The sequence below is a fragment of the Nomascus leucogenys genome, chromosome 15 (assembly GCF_006542625.1).
Source record: "Nomascus leucogenys isolate Asia chromosome 15, Asia_NLE_v1, whole genome shotgun sequence".
NCBI lineage: Eukaryota > Metazoa > Chordata > Mammalia > Primates > Hylobatidae > Nomascus > Nomascus leucogenys.
The window spans coordinates 78261738-78281502 of record NC_044395.1 but is presented as its reverse complement, the minus strand read 5'-3'; the positions used below and the strand labels follow the sequence as shown (position 1 = coordinate 78281502).

Below are 19765 nucleotides of genomic sequence, written 5' to 3'. Positions count from 1 at the left end.
TCTTATTTTCACATTGCTCATTGCAAATGTATAGAAATACTATTCACTCGTTTTTATTTCCACTTCCCTCTCCCATCGGGCAGCCATTCTAAGGTGTTTAACATGTACATTTTTCTTCTCTTTAAGTTTCTCAAACTGTGGAAATGGTATTGTATGTCCACTGTTTGCTTGGCTCTATGCCTTCAACATCTGTTCACGCTGCTGGGCAAGCAGCAAGGGCGTGGTGTGAAGCTGCCGCCCAGGTCTCCACGGTGAGGTCCACAGGCGGCTCAACTCCACCTGCAGAGCGCGCCTCCAGGATTCCTACATTCTCCCTCCACCACCCGGCACCCAGGAGCGTATTTTGGCCAGCCTAGTAAGGGTCAAGCAGCATCTTCTTGTTTAATTGCCATTCTTCTAGTTAGAAATGAGTTTAAATATCTCTACATACGCGTTTCAGCCTTTTAGTCTCCTGTTTAAGTCAACGCAGAACACGCCCATACGAGTTCCCAAAAAAGTAAGAGAACGTTTGAAGGTCACCACAAGATCAAAACACTCCCCTCCCTCTCTCAGTAAAGACCTAACTTAGCAAAGCCAGGAGGACCCACTGATACGCGGATGAATCATTTTCCTATTTTACCAATTCCCTGATTTTCTTCTCTGCTCCGGCCCCTCGGATGATGCAAGAGAGGCGCCAAATACCGAGGCACCGAACGCGCGACATCCAAGGAAGCACCGTGTCCGCTCTCACAGATGTCGACCCTGCACAGGGCAGGCCTTCAATGTAAACCTGTTGCATCGGGGACTCCGCATCTCACAAAGGAGGAACGCTTGAAAATAGAGCCCCCAGGCCGGGCGCGGGGGCTCACGCCTGTAATCCCAGCACTTTGGGAGGCCGAGGCGGGTGGATCACGAGGTCAAAGAGACCATCTTGGCTAACACAGTAAACACCGTCTCTACTAAAAATACAAAAAATTAGCCGGGCGTGGTGGCGGGCGCCTGTGGTCCCAGCTACTCGGGAGTCTGAGGCAGGAGAATGGCGTGAACCCAGGAGGCGGAGCTTGCAGTGAGCCGAGATCGCGCCACTTCACTCCAGCCTGGGTGACAGAGCGAGACTCCGTCTCAAAAAAAAAAAAAAAAGAAGAAGAAGAAGAAATAGAAAAGAAAATAGAGCCCCCAGCCCCCAGGAAGTTGCGGTCCCCTGGCAGGACGCTAGGGAGCCGACCCGCGAGGACCCCCTGGCGCCGGGAGCCCCAACCCCAGCCGCTCCCTACCTGCGGTTGTCAGCGCACACAGCAGAATCAGGAGCGCCGCGCACGTGGAGGCTGCAGCCCACCGCGCCATCGCCGCGGCCGCCGTTCTGGAATTTTTTTTCGCCGCGTGGGAGCAGGCGGCCCGATAGAAACCAAGGGCAGGGGGAGCCCTCTGTTGCGTAAAGAGTTGACGGAGACACAGCCGGGATTTCCAGCCGGCGCTTTTGCACATCCCACTTCTTCAGATCCCTTGGCAACTGCGAAGTCGCCTGGATTTCCCAGGTTCGCACTGCAGGAAGCCAGGCGCATGACCAGCCCCGCCCGCTTCGCACTTTAGCCCGGGGGCGGGCACCAGCCGGGGAATCCTCCCTCGCCCCCGCCCGCGGCACGAGGTTGCGCGGTTACAGCCCCGGTGCCTCTCGTGAGCGGCTCTGCGGTCCAGGACTCGGGGCATCCTCTGGGTTCGCTCAGTAAATTGAGACCGGGATCCAAGTGGCCCGGGGCGCTGCTCTAAGGAAGATGCTGACCGCAGTCAGTGATTGCGAGAGCAGGTGCACGCGTCCAGAGCGACATCTTACCGTTGGCACGATAAACTTACATTACTTTAAAAATCAAAAACAACAAAAACTTAGCATTACTTAAGTCGAAAGCCAAATTAAATCCCCAGGACAATGCAGTTAAACGCCTGAAGGTGGCCCTTGATTTTCCATTTCTACTAACCAAGAAGTGGTTTGTGACTTCCTGAAGCAAACCCAAATATTCTCATTCGGTGATTAAGTTTTACTACCTCTAGACCAGCTTTTAAATCAATTTAACCGCAAAGTTCAGAACCCAAGTGGCACAGTAAATGTGTGTGCATTTATAACGCACGACCTGCATTCTTTCCCCAGCAACCTGTATTCCATTTGTCTCATTGACCCTACTGCATTTTTCCTTCGCATCATTAAAAAGGATGTAATGTACAGAAAAGCACAGACAGACCTAAACTCCAATGCCAGCCATGCCATCTGCTGATTATAGGACAGTGGGTAAGTGACCTCATATCCCCAGCCTGTTTACATATCTCTAAAACTGAGAGAGTAAAAGCTTCCTTTTGCAGGGTTAGAGACACTGTCACTGACTAAGCAAATAGTCACAGAACTTACCTGCAGAACAGAGTGCATGCATAAAGAGCTCAGAAGTGAGAGATGCGCAGAGTGCCCACAGTGGTGGCAGCAACTAGCTGAGGGGCCTTCAGATCGCAGCCTTCCGGACCACCGTTGTAACAGGTAGAGATGTGCAAGGTTAAGTCCAGCTATTGAATTTTAAAAACCTAAATTACACCTCTTCTCAACCTCTACCTCTTCCAAGGAGCCTTACCTGAGGAGACATCCTTGTCTGGTATTAGTGACATCATTAAATAACATTCCTAATGGAGGTATATGATGACTCCTTATACATGCCCAGAATAGTGATTCACAAAGTTGTGACACATACATATCATCCTGTAGAAATTATCAAATTACTCTTTTGGTAATTTTTACTGTTTTGGTAATTTTTTGGTACCCTTTTTACTCTAAAGGGTAAAACTGGCAGGTTTCCCTATTTATATTTCATTAGAATGAAAAGTCATTACCTGTGTTTTCGTTTTTACCAATATCACGTCTATTTGAACATGTCTTTTTTTTTTTTTTTTTGTGGACAGAGTCTCGTTCTGTTGCCCAGGCTGGAGTGCAGTGGCGCGACCTCAGCTCACTGCAACCTCTGCCTCCCGGGTTCAAGAGATCATTGTGCCTTAGCCTCATCCTCCCAAGTAGCTGGGATTACAGGTGCCTGCCAGCACACCCGGCTAATTTTTGTATTTTTAGTAGAGACAGGGTTTCACCATGTTGGCCAGGCTGGTCTTGAACTCCTGACCTCAAGTGATCCGCCCACCTCAGCCTCCCAAGGTGCTGGGATCACAGGCATGAGCCACCACGCCCAGCCTGAACGTGTCTTTTAATACTTTTGCCAACTTTTCATTCAACCCTAAAGCACACAGCAGATGCCTCACGATGCTTCTCAAACAAAATAAGCATATATTCTCGGAATTATTTATGGAAAACTCTGACTTTCTGTGTTCTTTACTGGTGCATAGCACTGAGACACGGTATGCAAATGCTGGTTGACACTGAGGTCATTTATATGACACATTGCATCCAACTTGCTGTTGGAATATCACATACAATTTTGGAACCATATTGTAACACATATTGAAAATATCCAACAAGCAATCAGAATGGTAAAGAAGGGACATTCACCCAAAGACATGTATCCAGGGACAGTATGGCAGAGACTGTTATTTGTCAACCAATATCTATTTTCCCCTTTTTCCTTGAAAAAGGCCTCCAATTTTTTCCTGGGCACAAGGATCTCCAAAATAAAAGACTGCATTTCCTAATCACTCTGGAGCTAAATGTGGCCATATGACCAAGTTCTGGCCAAAGTAATATAAATGGAAATGTTCTGTGTGACTTCTGGGAAATGTCCTTAAAGGGAAGGAAATGATCTTCTTTTCCCCTTCCTTCTTTCTGACAGCAGGATAGCAGATGTAATGCCTAGAGCTTGAGCAGACATCTTGCACCACAGTGTGGAAACCATGCACTAGGACAAGGGGACAGCAAAAGAGAAGGTTTCTGGGTCCCTGATGACTCGTGAAACCTCTACCAGTTTTAGAAGGACACCTCTGGACCTGTGGAACATAAGAAACAAAGTCAGTAAGCTACTCTTAATTAAAATGTTCTCATTTTCGGCAGAACCTAGTCCTAATCACTACAAATGAGTAAAAGAGCTGAGCCCATTTTGTTTGGAGTAGCCTGGGAGTTTAAGACATGGTACCAGTCTTGTAAGTCTCTGAAAAGCTAACACCTATGTATGTGAGTACACGTTAGGTGATGTTCTTGAAGGCAAAAGCAAGTTGGAGAGAGATTTTGGCTCCGTGTAAGAAAAGCTCTCTGCTGGGCGCGGTGGCTCACACCTGTAATCCCAGCACTTTGGGAGGCTGAGGCGGGTGGATCACCTGAGGTCAGGAGTTCGAGACCAGCCTGGCCAACATGGTGAAACCCTGTCTCTACTAAAAATACAAAACTTAGCCAGGCGTGGTGGCAGACTCCTGTAATCCCAGCTACTCGGGAGGCTGAAGCAGGAGAATCACTTGAACCCAGGAAGCGGAGGTTGCAGTGAGCCGAGATCAATGCCATTGCACTCCAGCCTGAGTGACAAGTGTATGACTCTGTCTCAAAAAAAAAAAAAAAGAAAAGGAAAGGAAAGCTTTTCTAGTAAAGGAATGGGACATTTCAAGTTGCCCCTCAGCAACCATTTATTGAACTCTGCCAGGCACAATCTAGCAGTGACGAATTCAGAGATGGCTAAAGCACAGTCCTTAGCTTCAAAAATCTGTCTAGGCCAGGTGTAGTGGCTCATGCCTGTAATCCCAGCACTTTGGGAAGCCAAGACAGGAGAATCACTTGAGCTTAGGAGTTTGGAATCAGCTTAGGCAACATAGCAAGACCCCCATCTCCACAAAAAAATCAAGATATTAGCTGGGTGTGGTGGTGTCACCTGCAGTCCCAGCTATTTGAGAGGCTGAGGTGGGAGGGAGGATGGCTTGAGGCCAGGAGGTCATGGCTGCAGTGAGCCATGATTGCACCATTGCACTCCAGCCTGGGTGACAGAGTGAGACTCTGTCTCCAAAAAAAAAAAAAAAAAAAAAAAACCACACACACAAAAACAAACAAAAAACACCTCATTCTAGACCAGTGTTGTTCCAAGTAGCTGTGCTGAAGGACTATTTTTAAAAGTGTCCAACCTGGCCAGGAATGGTGGCTCATCCACTTTGGGAGGCAGAGGCAGGAGAACTGCTTGAGGGCAACAGTTCAAGACCAACTGGCCAACATAGCAAGATCCTGTCTCTATTATTTTTTAAAAAGTTCTAAAAAATAAAAGTAAATAAAAATAAAAAATAAGTGTCCAACCCATGAAGAACTATCATTTTGTGAAAATGAATTACTAGAGAAATGAAATAAAAAGACATAAAAATCCAAGCCCTCAATTTTTATTCTTAGATTCAACAGACATAAAATTATTTTTGAATTGCTATAAAAGTTTCCAATAGCATGAGTAATGTTGGTTGGCCTTCTCACCATTAGGTAACAGCCAGGCATAGACCAGCACCAGTCACAGACCACATTGTGAGAAAGACCAGTCTAGACAAATGCAGATTGAGAGCCATTCTATAAAACAAATGACCTGTACTCTCAAAAAATGTAAATGTCATGAAAGACAAAATACAACTGAGGAGCTATTCCAGATCAAAGGAAATTAAAGAGACCTTACAACAAAATCCAACACACAAATCCTGGATCGTGAAAAAATTATTATAAAGGACAGTATTGAGACAATTGGTGAAATTTGAATATGGACTATATGTTAGATTAATAGTAACAATGTTAAATTTCCCAAATTTGATAATTATATGATGGTTACGATAAAAAAACTTTGTTCATAAGAGATGCTCACTCATATATTTAGGATAAGGGATCACAATGTTTGCAGCTTAATTCTGAAATGCTTCAGTCAAACAAAGAATTGAACAGAAAGAGTGAAAGCAAGGTATACTAGAATTTGTGAAAGGAAAATATTTTGGGCCCCCAAAATCACTAAGGAAAACTCAAGATGAAAAACTGCTTAGGGCAAACCTGCCTCCTGTTATGCAGTCACTCCTCTGCTCACTGAGATAGATACATATCTGACTTGCCTCCTTTGTAAAGGTAGAAACTCAAAATGGGAAACTCAAAAGAATGTAACCCTTTGTGTATCAACTGTGACCTGGACGCTCCCACCGCACTTAGAGCCTTCCTGCCTTTGCTTCAAGTTGTCCTGCCTTTCCAGGCCAAACCAATGTACTTCTTACATATATTGATTGATGTCTCATGTCTCCCTAAATGTATAAAACCAAGCTGTGCCCCAACCACCTTGGGCACATGTCGTCAGGACTTTCTGAGGCTGTGTCATGGCTGTGTCCTCAACCTTGGCAAAATAAACTTTCTAAATTAACTGAGACCTGTCTCAAATTTTCGGGGTTCACAAATTCATTATACTATTGTTGCAATGATTTAATTTTTTTTCAAAATAACAAACACATACAAAACTAAATGCAATGTGTGATCCCAGATTGGATCTTAGCACAGAAAAAATTTATAGTAGGATAACTGGCAAAATTTGCAGATTAGTTTATTGAATGCATCAATGTTAATTTCCTGATTATAATACATTTACTGTAGTTATATAACATGTTAATATTTGAGGAAGCTAGATGAAGGGCATATGGGAATTCTTTATACTATTTTTGCAAATTTTTTGTAAGGCTGAAATTATTTAAAGTTGGGCAGCTAGAAGTCCTAACACCCAGTCCAGGACTTTCCACTATACCAACATCATGGACTCTGTCAGTGTGCTATCTTATTAAATGGTTCTTGAATTTAAATGGAAATATTTATTTATCATACAACACTCAAGGGTAGGGAGTGTGGCTATAAATGCTCTCAATGACATCTAAATGCTTATCAGACTCTTCATAACATCAGCCAGGTTTCCTTTCCATTATGGATTCTCAAATGATGAAAAAGAGTGAGGTGCTTTTCCACATGATTTACCACTGGTTCCCAAACTTGTCTGCATATTAGAATTACCTGGAGATGGGACCCAGGTACCAGTATTTTTTGTATGTCTTAGGTGATTCCAATAAGCAGACAAGCCTGGAAACCACTGTGATTTCCACTTCAATGCTGTCACTGGAAGACTTGAAGCGGGAGGTGGATAGCCACTTACTAGCCATGCTGGAGAAGGGGTTCCTTCATTGGAAGATAGTATCTAAGGCCCTTACTCAAGCTCTATGACTCTGTAATGTTGGTGTTTTACAAATAATCCATTCTGTTAACATTGTCAAATCTTTTTTTCCAGAAAATTACAACAAATACTACATATTTTTCTAATTTTACTTTTAATATAATTAGAAATAAACCTATACAAACAATGACTAGAGCAATATTTTCCAAAAAATATTACACTGGAAGAATTTTTACAACATATATTTATAAAATGAATTCAAATGTAACAAAAATTAAATAAAGTCTGTTTTTCTGATTCTCTATCAAATTAAAATCCAATTATTTATTTATAGTTTTAAAAATAGGCCAAATATCTAAATAAGCCAAGAAAAAATAAATCTAAGTAATCTTCAACCTAGTAGAACTTTTTCCAAAATTTAAAAATAACAACGTTTTCAGCCCCATATTTATAAAAGGTTACTTTTTTTTTTTTTTTTTTGAGACGGAGTCTCGCTCTGCCACCCAGGCTGTAGTAGTGCAGTGGCGCGATATCAGCTCACTGCAACCTCCGCCTCCCGGTCTCAAGTGATTCTCCTGCCTCAACCTCCTGAGTAGCTGGGATTACAGGCGCCCACCACCACGCCTGGCTAATTTTTGTATTTTTAGTAGAGATGGGGTTTCACCATCTTGGCCAGGCTGGTCTTGAACACCTGACCTCGTGATCCACCCACCTTGGCCTCCCAAAGTGCTGGGATTACAGGCGTGAGCCACCGCACCCAGCCAAAAAGGTTACATTTTTAATTCAACATTTAAATTGAAAATTTTTCAATATTCTCCCAATAATTAGTAATAACAAATAAAAGCTCTTTAAAATCCTGACTTTAAAATAGGATATGTAAACCATTATTTTTAAATGGTTTTAAGACATAATTAATATTGGTAAAATATGGATTATGCAGCACTGGTTTTCTTTATTTAAAAAAAAAGCAACAATGGATAGGTTTTTTTTTTCATGTTTTAGTTCCAGAAGACAATTTTTTTTCAGAAGATACTGAATGGTCTTCCATCCAGAACTATTTTAGTCACAAGCTTACACACATTTTCCATCCAAAAATAAGATCTTTCTATTAAAAGCTATACAAATTGGTACACAGACAGCATTTACTACACAGATACTATTTCTAAAGTTGCAAGGTTTCTAATTTTCATGTGTGCTAATAGATACCAGACTAACAGCTTCAGGAAAGATTAACCCTCCTTTCACTGTCCCTGAAAGGGGGCTCCATCTTCCACCTTCAGCCTCCAGAGCTCTTCCATTCTTAGGTCCTGGAACTGGACACAGGGGCTCGGACAGAATTATCAGGAAGTCACCAGAGCCATAGCAGAAGAATGAAACAGTCTTCAAATTAACTGACTTCAAACTGCTGTCCTGACAAAAATACTTAGTCTCTGTTTTATCTTTTATATAAATCTTTTAGAAGATAACCCTGTTTTAATATAGTCACCTAGTCTTAATTAGTAATACAAAAGGCTCCCTTAGAGAAAAGATGAATAGCTTGGGATTGTGAGGGAAGGGAAGAATTTGTTTGAAAGGCCTGATAATAGAGTCCCATTAAGCTGGTGGCTATGAAACTTTAGGACTGAAAACGGTGCTAGGACCTCTTACATGCCTCAAAGCTTTCTCCAGTGATTAAGAAGGTGCATTAGAAATACAATAGTGGGAAAGTCAATACAAAAGTGGGAAAATGGAGGAGTGCGTATAGAGAGGAAAGAACTTCTTGATTAAAACTCAGGTGATCCAGGCAAAAGTAGTGAAGAAGTAATAAACTAGGCTACTTTTCTCCTAACCAGAGATTGCTGAATTCACACCCTAGTTTTTCCGTATCAAAGATGTTTCTTCCTGTATTAACTGTAAGGTGAATAATGCCTGCTGAGATCTATAAAGTACTATAGATAGGCTTCTGCTTATCTTTAAAACCATTATTATTTAAGGAGGATACAAAAAAGTCAAAAAACTGAACAGGGACATTCATCAGAGCATCTGACTGCTATGTATTTGCCCCAGATGCTGGTTCACTCCATCAGAGAGGAGTAAGGAGTCAGGGACCCACCCCATGACTCAGAAATTCCCTTGCAGAGATACAAGCACTCTCTGCAGTTGGAACCAAACCAGGAATGAGGGCCTGCCTAACTAGCTCTAGAAAAACTGACTTTTCTGCAAAGGTGCTTTTTTTTCCCCCAAAAAATCAACCTTGAACCTCAATGAAACATACTGTGAACATCAAAGAGAATAAATACACACATATATCAAAAGAAATAAAAAATGATATGGGATTAGGACTGAGATTTAGTTAGAAAAAAATTAAGATGCAAATTCTAACATATATTACTACGTGTCAGAATAGATACACCAATAACAGACAAACAGAGAGCCAAATCATGAGTGAACTGCCATTCACAACTGCTTCAAAGAGAATAAAATACCTAGGAATCCAACTTACAAGGGATGTGAATGACCTCTTCAAGGAGGTCATGTTTGATAAAAATGCTTCAATAAACACCTCCATAAAACTGTTTAAAACATTAAAGGGCATAGTAAATATGCTTTAAAAGGGAAATCATCTATACATCACTACTTTAATAAGGAAATATTTAGAAAGTCGTCACACCAAGAACAGAAAGGGTAAAATTCAAAAGTAAAACAACTCCAAATCACCTTAACAATGGAGGACAGCATGGAAGCAAATAGGCCAAGCAACATGGTACAAAACAAATACAACATGGCACAGGCTGCATATGTGCCTCACACCCCATGCACGGAAAATCTAAAGCAAGGGTGGGGATTTAATTAAATGACACATACTGTGACATCACTAAAAATGCACATTGAAAATGAACTAAAATTGAACAGAAATAACGTGTTAAATGCAATGATTCATGGGAGATAGCAAAGAGAACTAGATGCAATTTTATTTTTTTTCTCTCTCACTGCTAAATCAATTAAAAGACACAGACTGGCAAATTGGATAAAGAGTCAAGACCCATCGGTGTGCTGTATTCAGGAAACCCATCTCACGTGCAGAGACACACATAGGATCAAAATAAATGGAGGAAGATCTACCAAGCAAATGGAAAACAAAAAAAGGCAGGGGTTGCAATCCTAGTCTCTGATAAAACAGACTTTAAATCAGCAAAGATTAAAAGAGACAAAGAAGGCCATTACATAATGATAAAGGGATCAATTCAACAAGAAGAGCTAACTATCCTAAATATATATGCACCCAATACAGGAGCACCCAGATTCATAAAGCAAATCCTTAGAGACCTATAAAGAGACTCCCACAGAATAATAATGGGAGACTTTAACACCCCACTGTCAACATGAGACAGATCAATGAGACAGAAAGTTAACAAGGATACCCAGGAATTGAACTCAGCTCTGCACCAAGTGGACCTAATAGACATCTACAGAACTCTCTGCCCCAAATCAACAGAATATACATTTTTTTCAGCACCACACCTATTCCAAAATTGACCACATAGTTGGAAGTAAAGTACTCCTCAGCAAATGTAAAAGAACAGAAATTATAAGAAACTGTCTCTCAGACCACAGTGCAATCAAACTAGAACTCAGGATGAAGAAATTCGCTCAAAACTGCTCAACTACATGGAAACTGAACAACCTGCTCCTGAATGACTACTGGGTACATAATGAAATGGAGGCAGAAATAAAGATGTTCTTTGAAACGAATTAGAACAAAGACACAACATACCAGAATCTCTGGGACACATTTAAAGCAGTGTGTAGACGGAAATTTATAGCACTAAATGCCCACAAGAGAAAGTATGAAAGATCTAAAATTGACACCCTAACATCACAATGAAAAGAACTAGAGAAGCAAGAGCAAACACATTCAAAAGCTAGCAGAAGGCAAGAAATAACTAAGATCAGAGCAGAACTGAAAGAGATAGAGACACAAAAAACCCTTCAAAAAATCAATGAATCCAGGAGCTGGTTTTTTGAAAAGATCAACAAAATTGATAGACCGCTAGCAAGACTAATAAAGAAGAAAAGAGAGAAGAATCAAATAGATGCAATAAAAAATGATAAAGGGGTATCATCACCGATCCCACAGAAACACAAACTACCATCAGAGAATACTATAAACACCTCTATGCAAATAAACTAGAAAATCTAGAAGAAATGGATAAATTCCTCGACAAATACACCCTCCCAAGACTAAACCAGGAAGAAGTTGAATCTCTGAATAGACCAATAACAGGCTCTGAAATTGAGGCAATAATTAATAGCTTACCAACCAAAAAAAGTCCAGGACCAGACGGATTCACAGCCGAATTCTACCAGAGGTACAAGGAGGAGCTGGTACCATTCCTTCTGAAACTATTCCAATCAATAGAAAAAGAGGGAATCCTCCCTGACTCATTTTATGAGGCCAGCATCATCCTGATACCAAAGCCTGGCAGAGACACAACAAAGAAAAAGAATTTTAGACCAATATCCCTGATGAACTTCGATGTAAAAATCCTCAATAAAATACTGGCAAACTGAATCCAGCAGCACATCAAAAAGCTTATACACCATGATCAAGTGGGCTTCATCCCTGGGATGCAAGGCTGGTTCAACATATGCAAATCAATAAATGTAATCCAGCATATAAACAGAACCAAAGACAAAAACCACATGATTATCTCAATAGATGCAGAAAAGGCATTTGACAAAATTCAACAACACTTCGTGCTAAAAACTCTCAATAAATTAGGTATTGATGGGACGTATCTCAAAATAATAAGAGCTATCTATGACAAACCCATAGCCAATATCATACTGAATGGGCAAAAACTGGAAGCATTCCCTTTGAAAACTGGCACAAGACAGGGATGCCCTCTCTCACCACTCCTATTCAACATAGTGTTGGAAGTTCTGGCCAGGGCAATCAGGCAGGAGAAGGAAATAAAGGGTATTCAATTAGGAAAAGAGGAAGTCAAATTGTCCCTGTTTGCAGATGACATGATTGTATATCTAGAAAACCCCATTGTCTCAGCCCAAAATCTCCTCAAGCTGATAAGCAACTTCAGCAAAGTCTCAGGATACAAAATCAATGTGCAAAAATCACAAGCATTCTTGTATACCAATAATAGACAAACAGAGAGCCAAATCATGAGTGAACTGCCATTCACAACTGCTTCAAAGAGAATAAAATACCTAGGAATCCAACTTACAAGGGATGTGAAGGACCTCTTCAAGGAGAACTACAAACCACTGCTCAATGAAATAAAAGAAGATACAAACAAATGGAAGAACATTCCATGCTCATGGGTAGGAAGAATCAATATCGTGAAAATGGCCATACTGCCCAAGGTAATTTATAGATACAATGCCATCCCCATTAAGTTACCAATGACTTTCTTCACAGAATTGGAAAAAACTACTTTAAAGTTCATATGGAACCAAAAAAGAGCCCGCATTGCCAAGTCAATCCTAAGCCAAAAGAACAAAGCTGGAGGCATCACGCTACCTGACTTCGAACTATCCTACAAGGCTACAGTAACCAAAACAGCATGGTACTGGTACCAAAACAGAGATATAGACCAATGGAACAGAACAGAGCCCTCAGAAATAATGCCACATATCTACAACTATCTGATCTTTGACAAACCTGACAAAAAGAAGAAATGGGGAAAGGATTCGCTATTTAATAAATGGTGCTGGGAAAACTGGCTAGCCATATGTAGAAAGCTGAAACTGGATCCCTTCCTTACACCTTATACAAAAATTAATTCAAGATGGATTAAAGACTTACATGTTAGACCTAAAACCATAAAAACTCTAGAAGAAAACCTAGGCAATACCATTCAGGACATAGGCATGGGCAAGGACTTACTTCATGGCTAAAACACCAAAAGCAATGGCAACAAAAGCCAAAATTGACAAATGGGATCTAATTAAACTAAACAGCTTCTGCACAGCAAAATAAACTACCATCAGAGTGAACAGGCAACCTACAGAATGGGAGAAAATTTTTGCAATCTACTCGTCTGACAAAGGGCTAATATCCAGAATCTACAATGAACTCAAACAAATTTGCAAGAATAAAACAAACAACCCCATCAAAAAGTGGGCAAAGGATATGAACAGACACTTCTCAAAAGAAGACATTTATGCAGCCAAGACACATCAACAAATGCTCATCATCTCTGGCCATCAGAGAAATGCAAATCAAAACCACAATGAGATACCATCTCACACCAGTTAGAATGCGATCATTAAAAAGTCAGGAAACAACAGGTGCTGGAGAGGATGTGGAGAAATAGGAACACTTTTACACTATTGGTGGGACTGTAAACTAATTCAGCCATTGTGGAAGTCAGTGTGGCGATTCCTCAGGGATCTAGAAGTGGAAATACCATTTGACCCAGCCATCCCATTACTGGTTATATACCCGAAGTATTATAAAACATGCTGCTATAAAGACACATGGACATGTATGTTTATTGTGGCACTATTCACAATAGCAAAGACTTGGAACCAACCCATATGTCCAACAACGATAGACTGGATTAAGAAAATGTGGCACATATACACCATGGAATACTATGCAGCCATAAAAAATGATGAGTTCATGTCCTTTGTAGGGACATGGATGAAGCTGGAAACCATCATTCTCAGCAAACTATCACCAAGGACAAAAAAACAAACACTGCGTGTTCTCACTCATAGGTAGGAACTGAACAATGAGAACACATGGACACAGGAAGGGGAACATCACACACCGGGGCCTGTTGTGGGGTGGGGGGAGGGAGGAGGGATAGCATTAGGAGATATACCTAGTGTTAAATGACGAGTTAATGGGTGCAGCACACCAACATGGCACATGTATACATATGTAACAAACCTGCACGCTGTGCACATGTACCCTAAAACTTAAAGTATAATAAAAAAAATCACTTGGACTTTGAAATCATGTGGAAAATAAATCATTACTCATTTGAAAATTCCATTAGCCGGGCACGGTGGCTCACACCTGTAATCCCAGCACTTTGGGAGGCTGAGGCGGGTGGATCGCCTGAGGTCAGGAGTTCAAGACCAGCCTGACCAACATGGCAAAACCCCATCTCTACTGAAAAAACAAAAATTACCTGGGCATGGTGGCACACGCCTGGAGTCCCAGCTACTCAGGAGACTGAGGCAGGAGAATCACTTGAACCCGGGAGGCGGAGACTGCAGTGAGGCAAGATCACGCCACTGCACTCCAGCCTGGGCAACAGAGTGAGGCTCTGTCTCAAAAATAAATAAATAAAGAAAATAAAAATAACAAATAAAAATAGGCCAGACACGGTGGCTCACACCTGTAATCCCAACACTTCGGGAGGCCGAGGCAGGTGGATCACCTGAGGTCAGGAGTTCAAGACCAGCCTGGCCACCATGGTGAAACCCCATCTCTACTAAAAACACAAAAATTAGCCAGGTGTGGTGGCATGTGCCTGTAGTCCCAGCTACTTGGGAGACTGAGGCAGGAGAATTGCTTGACCCTGGGAGGCGGAGGTTACAGTGAGCCAAGATCACACCACTGCACTCCAGCCTGAGCAACAGAGCAAGACTCTGTCTCAAGAAAATAAAATAAAATAAAAATAAAAATTCCACAGAGTAGCCAAAATTGTAAGAATTGTAAAATAAATATTGTAACACTTTAATTCTGTGGTATAGATTCATAAATCTGGAAAGGCTTGGGAAATATATTTATTACTAATTATAAAATAATAAAAGGAGGTAAGCAAATTTTCCCAGCAAACTTCAACTATTAACTGTAATTGATTATAAACAATTAGTAAAACAAAACTTGTTGACACAGGCATGCAGAGCTTTGATGGTAACCAGAGGGTGGAGCAGAGACAGAGAAGTGCACTGTCAAGGGCTGGCTGACAATCAAACTGCTACATGGCATTCAGGATCATCAAGACCATGGCTGACATCAATTAAAATAAAAACTAAAAGCTCTTCTGTGAAAATTATATATATCTATAAACATGAAATATAATTGTTTTTCTACATAATTCGGTGAGCAATATTTGAAAAAAATCTAAATTCCTAAAACTAAATCAAAAGTTTGATTGGTTTTGATTTGCTTTTGTCTCAATAAAGAGGTTGGCAGTGCTAGAAACAATACGTGCACATTTTTCAATTTGGTATCTTCACCACTTGCTGATGCTGCTTTTTCTGGCTCAGTTCTTAGACTCTTAAAGAAATGGTTACTAATTCATAGCTAACAACTCATTTTTTAAATAAATTAAAAAGTAGACGGAGAAAGATTAGAATTCTACTAATGATATTATGTCTTTTTAAAAATCAAGGAAAAGGCTGGGCGCAGTGGCTCATGCCTGTAATCCCAGCACTTTGGGAGGCTGAGATGGGCAGATCACCTGGGGTCAAGAGTTTGAGATCAGATTAGCCAACATAGTGAAACCCCGTCTCCACTAAAAATACAAAAAATTAGCCAGGTGTGGTGGCAGGCACCTGTAATCTCAGCTACTTGGGAGGCTGAGGCAAGAGAATCGCTTGAAACGTAGGAGGTGGAGGTTACAGTGAGCGATTGCACTCTAGCCTGGGCAACAAGAGTGAAACTCTGTATCAAAAATAAAAAATAAAAAATAAATAAAGGAAAGGTCTGATTTCCTTCAAATCCCACACCTTGAAAGCAGACATTTTGTCACTCATAAGGAATGAAAAAGTAAATATTGTATTTTACTTAACACACCTTAGTCTCCCAATTCCAACAGAAACAAATGAATTTTAAAGGTATTAAATTGAGGCACCATTGGTGAAGGGTGAAGGTGGACTTCTCTAGCAGGTTCTTCAAGGGATAAAAATCCTGCGTGACAAACAATGAAGCTCATCATCTAACTCTGGCTCTTTTTCAGTTTCTTCTTGATTGTACTTCACGGCTATAAAACAAAGATGAAAACTTATGCACTAACCAGAACCGGGATTGTCAAAACTTTATTGTAAGTTAACAGATTTTTTTAACCCCTCTCTTAAAAATCACATTGACAGCCAGGAACAATGGTTCATGTTTCTAATCCCGTCAAGTTAGGGGGCTGAGGCAGGAGGATTGCTTGAGGCCAGGAATTTGAAGCCAGCCTGGGCAACATAGCAAGACCCCATCTCTACAACAAATTTAAAAATTAGCCGGACATGAAAGCACACACCTGGAGTCCCAGCTATTCAGGAAGCTGAGACAGGAGGATTGCTTGAGCCCAGAAGTTCGAGACTATAGTGAGTTACGATGGCACCACTGTACTCCAGCCTGGATGACAGAGAGAGACCCCATCTCTAAAAGAAAAAAAAAATCATGTTATCAAAAAAATTTTATAATTTTCTTTATATTTTTCCTAAGATTTGCATTTAATCTTATTATAATACAAATCTGTTCAATTATACATAAAATAATGCTGTTGTAAACTAATCTTGGCATAAAAAAATATATCTATGTCTCAGAGTATTTTTTTAATTGTAGTTCTAAATTGTAATTGTCTTTAGTGAGAGTTAAATATTCTAGAATATTTAACTTCAAAATCTAATTTTAATTATATATACAGTTTGAGATTCTCAAATTCAAAATTCTGAAGCCCAAAATGCTCCAAAATCCAAAACTTTTTGAGTGCCAACATGATGCTCAAAGAAAATGCTCATTTCAGATGTCTAATTTTTAGATTTGGGATTATACCTGCATTATACCAATGAAAGTATAATGCAGGCTGGGTGCGGTGGCTCACGCCTGTAATCCCAGCACTTTAGGAGGCCAAGGCTGGGGGATCACTTGAGGTTAGGAGTGTGAGACCAGCCTGGCCAACATAGTGAAACCCTGACTCTACTAAAAATACAAAAATTAGCTGGGTGTGGTGACTCACGCTTGTAATTCCAGCTACAAAAAAATCTGAAATCCAAAACACTTCAGGTCTTAAGCACTGTGGATAAGGAATGCTCAACCTCTACTTAAGTATATTATAAAATGTACATGCTTCATGAAAATTCATACGTGAAACAAAACTTCAAATTAGTAATACATTTCACGAAGTCAGCTAAACCAAATACATTTAATAACTAAAGAAATATGAAGAATAGTATAAACACAAGACCAATACTTTCTAACAGAACTGAAAAGAATACTGTTTGCAACTTTCTTAGAAATAATAGGCCGGGCGCGGTGGCTCACACCTGTAATCCCAGCACTTTGGGAGGCTGAGGCGGGTGGATCATGAGTTCAGGAGTTCAAGGCCAGCCTGACCAATATGGTGAAACCCCGTTTCTACTAAAAATACAAGAAGTAGCCGGGCACGGTGGCAGGTGCCTGTAATCCCAGCTACTCGGGAGGCTAAGGCCGGAGAATCGCTTGAACCTGGGTGGCACATGTTGCAGTGAGCCGAGATCACACTGCTGCACTCTAGCCTGGGTGACAGAGTGAGACTGTTTCAAAAAAAAAAAAAAAAAAAAGAAATAATATTCATTCATAAATGCTCAGTACTCAAAAAAATTATAATTCCTTAATCCATAATTTTAGGCTTGGTAATTCTTTTCTGAATAATATAAATTATATTAGTTTGCTAGAAACTGTGAAATATTTCTACATTAATATCCATCATTTACTTGAGCCAAAAAAGCATTTCAAGAAATTGTCTTCCAATTAATTCCTGATTTAACCACAGTTTACCATCTAAAAACGTTTACCCAAAAGAATGTCTTATCAGTTTCATGTCACAGATAGTAGTCATCAACAAAAGGATATTCCAAACCATTTTTCCATATTGCTTATAATTTAAGCAATAGAGATATTCTATTGCTTATAATTTAAGCAATAGAGATATTCTATTGCTTATAATTTAAGCAATAGAGATATTCTATTGCTTATAATTTAAGCAATAGAGATTCTATTCCATTTCTTAAAAAAAATAGCAAGCACTATTACTACATTGAGTGGTTTTTGTAGGTTTTTTAAAGCTGTATATAACTTTTCTAAGCTGCTATATTTAATTTTGGGATCCATTATTTAAGTATGTTTGGAAGAATATGCAATGATTATCTAAAAATTTATAAAATAAGGACTAAGAGTTTAAAAATTATTAAGTGAAACAACGTAAACTTGTGAGGTGCTAGGGTAGCCTTTTCTTTTTTGAGTTAGAGCTTTGCTCTGTAGCCCAGGCTGGATTGCAGTGGCGTGATTTCAGCTCACTGCAACCTCCACCTCCCAGGCTCAAGCAATTCTCCTGCCTCGGCCTCTTGAGTAGCTGGGACTATAGGTGTGCACCACCACACCCAGCTAATTTTTGTATTTTTAGTAGAGATGGGGTTTCACCATGTTGGCCAGGCTGGTCTTGATCTCCTAACCTCAGGTGATCCACTCACCTTGGCTTCCCAAAGTGCTGGAATTACAGGCGTGAGCCACCATGCCCGGCCTAGGGTAGCTTTTAACATGCATTCCTGTCACACAGAGGTAGGAAAGTTGAACATTGTATTTCCCAACCTCCCTTGCAGCTAGGGTTTCAGATATGATTGGTCCAGTCCGGCAGATTCACTCACTTGAGACTTTTACTCAGAGCCAAGTAACATGGGGGCAGAGGCAGGAAGAGATGTATCTATTTTTTGCTGGCATGGCAGAGGTGGTGTGGCTCTGGAACTGGCAACTGTTCAGTTTCCTAGTCCAGCAGACAGCTTCCTAATCCAGCAGGCAGCTTCTTGATTGTTCTAAAAGCAGCAGCTCCTTCAGCAGCCTACTCTTGTGACATAATTCCTAGAAGCTCAGCCTAGATCTGTTTTTTCAACCCTCCCATTGATTCTGTGACCTATATATACTCATTCATCAATTCTCTTCTGTTTAATGGCTAAAGAAGATTTCACTGCCTACAGCCAAGAATCTTGACCTATACAGAATTTGGCAGCTAGAAGTAAGGCGCAGCAAGTCAAAGGCCCTAAATCTGGGGTTGGCTTAGTTGAGGAGGTAGGGCTTTGGGCAGTGAGACTTCTTGCCAACAGAAGTCAAGGTGAGGTTGAGACTTCCTGCCACAGAGACGAAGGTGGTAGAACTTCAGAGTGCTAGCATGTGTTGGCTGCTTCTTGCCTCTTTTCAGCAAAGCCTTACAAGAGATATGTGACTTGGACTAAGATTAACAAGTCTGCAGTGATGCAAGGGAAAATAGCTTTGCTGAGAGAATTGCTCTTTGTCTACCATATAAATTGACCAAGTCCCAAATCTGGAGCCCTGAAGAATTGAAAAAGTCAAGTACTACTGTACTCCAAACTGAAACATTTATAAGTAAAGGCTCTGAGGGAGCTACTAAAACTTTCTCAACCTTTTTTAAGAAACTTCCCTTAAGAATTTTCTGCCAAATAATAGGAGCCATCCTAGGGGAAGAGATCATATTAAGACTGTTGCCATTCCATGCAAGCCTATAGTCTCAAAGGATCTCAAGGAGGTGCCATTCCTGTAAGAACAAAGGGGATGGACAGCACAGAGAGGCCAGCAAGTAAATGATGAGGTTCTTTGTTAAAAACAGTGTAGTTTACCTTGGTTAAAACTGTCCATGGAAATGATTGAAGACAACAGACCAGAAACTTACTAAATTTTTAGGAATCCACTTGGCCAAGAAACAGAACAAAACAACAAAAACCCAGAA

The 19765-nt window shown here is 40.5% G+C and overlaps 1 protein-coding gene across 2 annotated transcripts in view; it reads right to left on the bottom strand.

Moving 5' to 3' along the window:
• Nucleotides 1-16339, bottom strand: part of NCR3LG1 (natural killer cell cytotoxicity receptor 3 ligand 1) — a 39105-nt gene extending 22766 nt beyond the window's left edge. Inside the window, exons 1-2 of one of the 2 annotated variants that reach the window (XM_030828650.1) lie at nucleotides 16304-16339; nucleotides 15853-16039 (exon numbers count right to left, since the gene is read on the bottom strand). Coding sequence is in view for 1 of the 2 variants with exons in the window: in XM_003254281.4 (XP_003254329.2) it covers nucleotides 1254-1464 (211 nt within the window). In the remaining variant the exon portion in view is untranslated. Of the gene's footprint in view, nucleotides 1-1253; nucleotides 1568-15852; nucleotides 16040-16303 lie in introns of those variants that run through there. The other variant, XM_003254281.4, reaches the window with a different exon arrangement.
• Between the last annotated feature and the right edge of the window lie 3426 nt (nucleotides 16340-19765).